Genomic DNA, 8,988 nt, shown 5'->3' on the forward strand with positions numbered 1-8,988 from the left:
ATCCATACAATGGACTACTACTTAGAAATAAAACAAGTGAACTATTCATACATGCAACATAGATAAATCTCAAAATAATTCTGTTGAATGAAAGCAAGTAGATATTGTAATGATTCCATTTATACAAAATGGGGATGATGCATATTCTACCAAACTTAAAAAACTGTTGTGAGGATCAAATAAGAGAAACTCAGACTATGTATGCATGAGATATTACCAACCAATAAATTACACAAATACAAACTGTTATTGAGAGCATTTGTAATGATGTAATATAATTTCACTTTTCAGTTATTATCTGACAAAGTATTCTTGGAACCAGACCATGACCGTCCTTATAGCTAATATTTACTGAGTGCTTATCACATAATGCTTTTTGGCTATTTATCTTATTTAAACCTCAACCACAACTCCATGGGATAGGTATTATTACTATCATTTTAAGAAGAAACTGAGATGTAGAGTAGAGCAGTGATTTGACCTAATGGAAAGAGAGCTCCACTGAGAATCAGAAGAACTGGATTCCAGTCTTAGCTCTCGGGGCTCTGGGAAAACTTTTAACCCTTTCATCTCTTATCAAATACCAATAATAAAAATGCAGATTATTTCATAAAGGTCTCATGAGGATCAAGTGAGACAACATGAAACCACTTTTTAAAGTTGTAGTATTAATGTTATTCTGTTGAAATCTACATAAACACATAATTTTGGAAAGGTAATTTAAAGAGGTAGAAGAGATAACACCATGCTAAGTCCTTTCATGTCTTCTCATTGCCAGTTTATATATTTATGCTAGTTTAAAATAATTTATTTTTTCTAATTTAAATGCTTAAGTGTTTACCATAAACATTAATTTAGAAAAATATCTGTGCATTATTTTTCAGATACATTTTTATACATATTTGAAGACCAAAGTATTTAAACAATATAGAAAAAATAAAGTATTTTAAACTAGCATAAATATATAAAGTAGCAATGAGAAAACATAAAAGAACTTAGAAACTGGTAAAGGGCCACAAAATAATGACTACATTGTATAATGATAAATATAGTAATTAACCTAACTTGAGCATCACATATTACACACAGGAATTGATATTCAATGCTGTACCCCATAGATATGTACCATAAATTATGTTTCAATAAAAAATAATTGTTACCTTAATAAGATTATATTATTCCCTCTGGTGCCAAGCATTTTAATAATTAATAAATATGTAAGTCAATAAATATTTCATAATATTTTAATTATCATTATAATTTGGAAATAAAAAACAATTTTCAGACATTATGTGCAGATAAACAAATCAATCTTGGTTCATTCATTCTGCCTTTCCATTTCTCCTGGCAGCTTTGTAAGAATCCATGTCTTCAGTTGTTCTAGCTCAGTTTTGCTTAACTCATGGTAAACATTTGGAAAACTATGGAACTTCGTGCTTACTCCAAGAGATTTTAACATTGAGTTTGTCTCTTCACCCCAAGAATGAAGAACTAACTCATCTGTAGTACCATGACACTGAAATAATTCAGGAAGTACACCATCACTTTTCTGAAGAGCCTACAGAAAAAGATATAAAAATGGGAAAATATTAAAGATTTCATTTTAAGAAGATCATTCTTAGAAATCAGAAAGAGTAGAAAAATTCCAATTTTACCAGAGCTTCAATAACTAAAGGGAAAAAAAGAGGCAGAGGTAGTGCTGTCTGAGGTCTACGATGGGCCAGGCCTGAGGGCTCAGCGGGTAGCCGGCACCACTTGAGCTGTGGTTCTATGTGATCTCCATTTATTCTAAACAGGACTGCCTCAAAAACAGCCAAAGCATTTCCTTGAAGAAACCGAGTGCTTGGAAGGAGGGAGGGGTGCAGAGCTAAGGTGCATTAAAGAAGAAAATTGCATTCTAGTTCTCATGTCTATATTTATCATTTCATACTTTTGGTAATGAAACTGCAACACTATAAGGTATCATATTCATAAACTGGAATATTGCTGCAAAATAAGTATCAACTATGTAATTGATTTTTTGTTTTATGTTCCTCACATAATAAGCAAACCTGGCAATAATCATCTATATTTTTAATATGTATAAAGGATACACACACACACATACAAGGGGTCTTCCAAAGTTCATGGGAAGATTCGTATTACCTTTTAATTCTATTTTTCCATGACCTTTTTGAAGTACCCTGGTGTGTGTGTGTGTGTGTGCGTGCGTGCGTGCATGTGTGTGTGTGTGCACGCATGCGCATGTGTGTGTCCTCTTCTCCTTGATAATTTGCTTTATAATATTCTTTGTAAAGGGCATTCTCTGAACATTAATGATCAGTGGGGATAAATCAATATGACTCATTTGGCCATGAATTCCCAGGAATGCTCAATTTATACCAATTGTGCAAAAACTGTACATCAACTTTTGTTGTTTAATTATGAATATTGTTTTAATTTCAATGTGTGTATGTCTCACATATTTTTCAGTTTTGTTTTGTTTTGTTTTTAAAATCTATAACTTACCTGGTAAACAGCAGATGCTTTATTCAGAAAACTAGAAAGAGCAAATACTCCTGCCACATCTTGATGGTTTCTATATGCTAAATGTATTGCCATGCATCCTCCCATAGAAAATCCTCCTAAATGGAGCAAAGCACACTTACTGGAAAAAGCAAAATACATGCAGCAATTTAGCACAAGATGTTTCTATGCCAATCTTCCATAAATATTTTTTTTAAATATGGAGACCTTTCGTGAGATATAGTGTTAAAAAGAAACTTAGTCCAGTTTAAGTCTCACAGAAAAAGATTTGCTATGAGTGAATCACACTGTTCCATCTACATCATTGCCGGTAAAGAGATTCGTGTTATCAAAGGAGCAGGAATTGAATAAAGAAATCATGTTCACCAGTACAAATATTTACCATAATTCAAAATATGAGTCACAGTATAATCATTATTAACTTAATCTTCAAATGTCCACTTACATTGTTTATACTTACAGGAACCCTCACACTGCAACTACAATTAATAACACACACCTTTGGTATCATCTGCCATCACCTGTGATTTCCACAAGGAATTACGTTTCCAGTGTCTGCTATGTAACAGATGCTTAGTGATCTTTGAATCAGGAAGGAGGATCAAAAACTTGGTGAGGCAGTTAAAACATTTTGGGTTTACAGTATTATCTTGGAAACTGGCTTATGATGGTATAATAAAAATAAAACATAAGTACTTTTTAAAGACAGAATTTGAAAAAAATCATTTATTCATTTGACAAACTCTTATTGTCTTTTATGTGTCAAACACCGTGCTAGTCACTGACATATGCAGATTAAAAATATGTACCCTCCCATTCAGAGGGACTTTGAGGAGAAAACAGATGCATCACAGAACACAGAGATAGGAGCATGACGTGACAGCAGCAGTGAGGGTGGCAATCCCAAACCTGACTACATATCAGAGACCCGGTATGACATTCCCAAGCCTGAGTGAAAGTTAAAAGACATCTCATTTATACTTCATGAGAAAATAAATACAGAAAGTAAATCACATAGCCACACGCTCATGGCAATACGAAAATATACTTTAGTGAGGAATTCAGATCTCATTTCTAGCCTGTACTTTATTTCACTTAACAAAGTAAAGCTGAGTCCTTAGAGACCATGAACTTGAATTTACTACAACATTCTTCGTTTATACATGAAGAGATATGAGGCCCAGGGAGATGAGGTTGTACCCCTAATTTCAGGACTAGAGATAGGACTCTTGTTTTTTTTCTCCCCTGTGATATTTAACTTCCTTTTTCTTTTTAAAAATTTTTAATTTTATTGAAAAATAATTGATTACACATATTTGTGGGGTAGAGTTGAATATCAACACCTGTGTACAATGTGTGACCAAATTAGGATAATTAGCATATTCATCATTACAAAAAGTAATCATTCCTTTTGTCCATTAACCAATTTCTCAATACTCATACCCCCTAACGCCCTGCCAAGGACTTTCAGAATCCAGGTCTCTTGTAACAGCGCTTAATGTGCTTTCTACCATCCCCTGATATTTGTTAAAATAGGACTACTTAATTGGGGGCAGGCAGATAATATTATTTTGGATCCAGGACATAAATATATGAGAGAGAACTATTACCCTTGCAAAGTTTAGATTTTTAAAACGGCATAATATGTAAATGATGACAATGCATGGTAAGTATTATATCTGTGGTTTTCAACATATCAGAAATAACAAGGTCTCATTAGTAGCAGTAGTTCACCATGGATGAGAACTACCTGAAAGATTCTTTCCAAATACAACCCCCAGAACCCCCTAAAGCAGATACCTCTAATTAGAAGTTCATGAATGAGCTTGGTGAGGGAGGAGGGAGCATAAACACCTTAAAACTGTACGTAAAACTAGTATAGGGACATCAGATTCCCTAAAAGGTTAAAAACAGCTGGACTACGTTATCCATGAATTTGCACATTGATAAATCTGTTCCATTTGAATATGAAGGGCTTATCTAAGGTAGACAAGATCAGTATTTCTGGTAGTGAAACATTCATCAGAAGTATGCAGAAAGAATTCTAATCTTTATTGTTTTCTGCCACAATTCTAATTATACGCTTCTCTTTGTTTCTGAAGTTTTTCTGTGTAGTAACATTATCAGGTTATAAAGCAAACACATTTCAAAATAAAATCCTTATCAAGTTTTAATTTATTGAATATAAATGAGCTCTCTAAATTTTGAAATCGTTAAGGCTAGGAAGCAATTTTCTTCAATCATGGAATTTTGATTGAGTGCTTACAATTAGTTGAACAAAGTGTCTCTGCCTTGGTGCACACATGCTAATGAGCTGGCTTCATCTTTATATGCTTAGTGGTGAGCACAGTACCTGTCACATAGCACAACTCAATAAAAGTTTGTTTAAGTCAATTTTTAGAAACAATATATTATAGGATGCCTTGGATTGAATGTCCCCCCAAAACTTGATCCCCACTGTGACAATGTTAATAGGCCTTGAAGAGGTGATTTGATTCTGAAGACCATGCCCTAATGAATGGATTAATAATGGTGGTCAGGGGCATGGTTCTGAGGGCTTTAAAAGGAGAGCACATGAGAGTCTCTCTCTCTGCTCTGCCATTTTCTGCCATGTGAGACCCTTGCGTTGCTGTAAAGCCACCGCCAAAGAAGACCCTCGCCAGATGTATTTCCTGGACTTTGGACCTCCCAGCCTCAGAAACTGTAAGCAATAAATTTTGTTTTCTTATAAATCATCCAGTTCCAGGTGTTTATGTTATAAGCAACAGAAACGGACTAACACATAGGATAAAAGTAATAAAAAATTTACAAACATGTCTTAAATTTATCATAAAGACACACAAAAGGTTTTCAAATTTAAAGCTGGGTGGAAAGAGGAGGATTAGGCTAAAAATTAGGAAACTTGAGTTCTAGTTCTGCCTGTGACACACCCTAGCTGAATATCTTTGTGTAAATTATTTCAAATCCAGGATTTCATTTCTAGTAAAATTAGATAGCTGGACTAGATGATCTCTAGGTTTTCCATCAAGCTTTTAAATACAAAAGCTTAAAAATCAGTTGTAAACACTGAAATCACAAAGGCTTTCAAAGTTTACAGAGTTATTGTAAATACAGAAACTCACTTTCAGTTTAGGAGAAAAAAACCTATCTCTCAGAACACAATTCTAGCTTTATTAAAAGTTCAAAGAATCAATCTTAGCATATGCTCACTTCCTTCACTTCTTCTAATATCCCCTCTGTTCCTTACAGTCATTTACTTACAAAATGAATTCTAGGTTGCTTATAATCAAATACACCATTGACAATAAAACCACATCTTTAAAATGAGAGGCAGGGAACATAAGAAACGGAAAGGTAGGATTTGGGGGAAGGGTGGGAGAGAGAACAAAAGAAAAAGAGACTCACAGACTATATTAGGGATAGAGGGACAGTAACTAAGGGTGCAACTGGGCATTCTTCAACAGAAAGAATCATTAACAAATCATACTAGGAACTTTTCCTAGCACTGACTTCCTTGGTGGACTTTATTAAGTGTATCTTTATTAAATATAAAACTCAAAATCAGACATTCTACCTACAGTCACTTCTGCTACTGACTCTTTAATAAAAGTCTAGGACATAAACATTTAACATTCACTAGAATATAAAAATCATGGGAGCAGGATTTTGGCTATTTTATTCACCAATGTATCGCCCTACGCTTAGGACACTGTCTGGCACATGGAAGATGCTTAATAAATATTTATTGAGTAAATGAACTCAATGTAAACTGTAGTTCAATAAGGATACTTCTGCAAGGTGAAAATTTATCATCAGGAAATGTAACTTTTTGGTGATTTAATTTGACATATAAGTAAAGCTTAGAAAATCTAGAAATGAATGATTAGTGTGCCCCAGGCCAATCACTCCTAATCTGGCTTCTTAAAGATTTTAGACTCATTTTCAGACCCACTATCAAAATCATGTCTAATTTTTAAAAGCTCTTATGCCATAAATCAGATGTTCTAGAATCACAGCTATGAGGCAAACAATTCAAAATGAAGTATAAAGAGTAAGAACAAAAAGTGCAAGTATGGTTATGATTTTAAAGAAATCCATATGCTATAGATACCAAGGCTGCAGGAGGAAAATTGTTATTTTTCTGAGAAATTCAAGAGCTTGATTTATGTTTTTGCCAAATGTAGCTAATAAATATCTGAAATACGACTAGTGTGACTGAGGAATTAAATTTTAAATTTTATTTAATTTTATCTTGCTTAAATTTGAATTTATACAGCCACATGTAGCTGGCAGCCACCATACTGGACAATGAAGTTCTAGATCATCTAAGCTGTACCAGTGACTGTAAAAAGCTTTAAAATTCACATATGGAGTGAAAATAAAGTTAACATTTAATAAAAAGACAATTTTGAGGCTAAGAATCACTAAAAGATAAAGTGTAAATAAAAAAGGTTAATAGGAAAAAAGTTGCACTAGAGAATGATTTAAAAAGCATACCTATCAAGAAAATTTTATACACTAAGTGCCCCCAACACTTCATTTTTATTGACTAGTGAAATCTAATCACCTTCTGTGGTGTCAGTGCCCTCTTGATGGGACCAGCCCAACTATTAAAAAAAAAAGACAGAAAGAAAAACAAAACATTTATCAACACAGATGGGATGTCCTTACGAACACAAACAAATGCATTCTGCAGACATTTAACCTCACGTTCAATTCTCATAAGATACAATGAAAAAAAGTACTTATTGAAATCATACTATTTTAAGATTTAATCTAAGTCCCTGACCCTTTTATAATCTTATGAGGTAATCTGCAATTCTCCACTAGCCGTCTTTGACAATACAATCACCTTGAGCATGGGACCTACTGTGAAAAGGGACTTTGTGCATTTTTTCCTCATAGAATAAAATTTAACACAAAGGACCAGTTATTTAAATTTAATTTTCCATCTAAAAGCCTAAAACCTAATATAAAATACACCGTTCAATAAGTAAATACCAAATAGTAAATTCATTGTAGGTAATGGTTATAATGGATATTTATAGTTGCTGGTAAAGTATTTAAAATGTCAAGAGTTAACATTTCAACATACATTTAAGATTAACAAGCCGAATAAAACATGTTAAAAAATAATAAACCTGCCTTTATGAACTCTTTATATAAAATAAAACAGAAACAATCTATTAAAAAAAAAAAACAAAACTACACTGGAAAAATTAAGAAAATCTATCTGAGGGCAAAATCTTAAAAAAGAAACCACAAAGGTTGCTATCAACTTAACGGGATTAAACCTGCCTTTATGAACTCTTTATATAAAATAAAACAGAAACAATCTATTAAAAAAAAAACAAAACTACACTGGGAAAATTAAGAAAATCTATCTGAGGGCAAAATCTTAAAAAAGAAACCACAAAGGTTGCTATCAACTTAACGGGACATTTAAAATGTAATAAAATCCACCACCACTCTAAATATCAAAAGTTCTTCTATTTAATTTATATACTTTATAATTATTCTTTAGACTTAAATGTGATAGAATCTCAAAAGATTCAGAAATATACAAATTATGCCTATCATATTTATTTGTATATTTCCTCTCATACAAAATTTGTAGGATAAACAAAATATTTATTTTCTTCTATGACCAAGTATTAGAATAACAGCACCAAGCCTTTAAAGACTTGATAATTGTTGAAGAAACATAGGTGTTTGATTAATACGAGGGTACTTCAAAAAGTTTGTAGAAAAATGAAATTAAAAGATAATATGAATCTTTCCATGAACTTTTTGAAGACCCTCATGATATATATATACATACACACACACACACACACACATGTTCAAAGAAGAAGAATGCTACTGCTCTCATGTTTTAGCTCTCAGCAGGGCTTCCGTAAAAACCTGTATAGGTTCAGGAAAAAGCAGCTTGAAGATTTTGGCGCTAAGCCTCATCTTGAAAATTCCAACTATTCCTTCATTTTATTTTTATTTTAAATCATGAAATTAATAGAATAATGTACAGACATTGTGCAAAGGATTTGCACTATACAGACACAAATAAAGCAAAAAAAAGAGTCATCCAAAATCTTACTAGCCATATATAATTTTCACATCCTTTTTAAAAATTCTTTTTAACACTTAAACTCACTCTACATGTAGAATTTTCTATCTTGCTTTTTCTTTCATATAATATTGATCCAAAAGTCTTTCCACAGAATTACAAAACTTTGCAATTATTTTAGTTGAACACATACTTACTGATATACAGTACTTAATGGTTATATAACATTCAATTCTATAATTCTACCATAATTCCCTTAACCATTCCTCTCATGATGGGGATCCAGATCATCTATGTAAATTACTCAAGTGTAGCTCCAGAAACACTTGCTTTTCCCTGTTTCAAATATCTGATAATATGCTCATATTATCAAAATTCTGGTAATCTACTCCTATGAC

At 32.6% G+C, this 8,988-nt stretch overlaps 1 protein-coding gene across 1 annotated transcript in view; it reads right to left on the minus strand.

The window, feature by feature from the left end:
* Positions 1 to 1,228: 1,228 nt before the first annotated feature.
* LYPLAL1 (lysophospholipase-like 1) overlaps positions 1,229 to 8,988 on the minus strand; it is a gene marked incomplete at its 5' end in the record, with an annotated part of 42,053 nt that continues 34,293 nt past the window's right edge. Inside the window, 2 exons of the mRNA XM_008588891.1 lie at positions 1,229 to 1,558; positions 2,509 to 2,647. Of these exons, the coding sequence (XP_008587113.1) occupies positions 1,319 to 1,558; positions 2,509 to 2,647 (379 nt within the window). The remainder of the gene's footprint in view (positions 1,559 to 2,508; positions 2,648 to 8,988) is intronic.

This window comes from Galeopterus variegatus, unplaced genomic scaffold (assembly GCF_000696425.1).
Source record: "Galeopterus variegatus unplaced genomic scaffold, G_variegatus-3.0.2 Scaffold5087, whole genome shotgun sequence".
Lineage (NCBI taxonomy): Eukaryota > Metazoa > Chordata > Mammalia > Dermoptera > Cynocephalidae > Galeopterus > Galeopterus variegatus.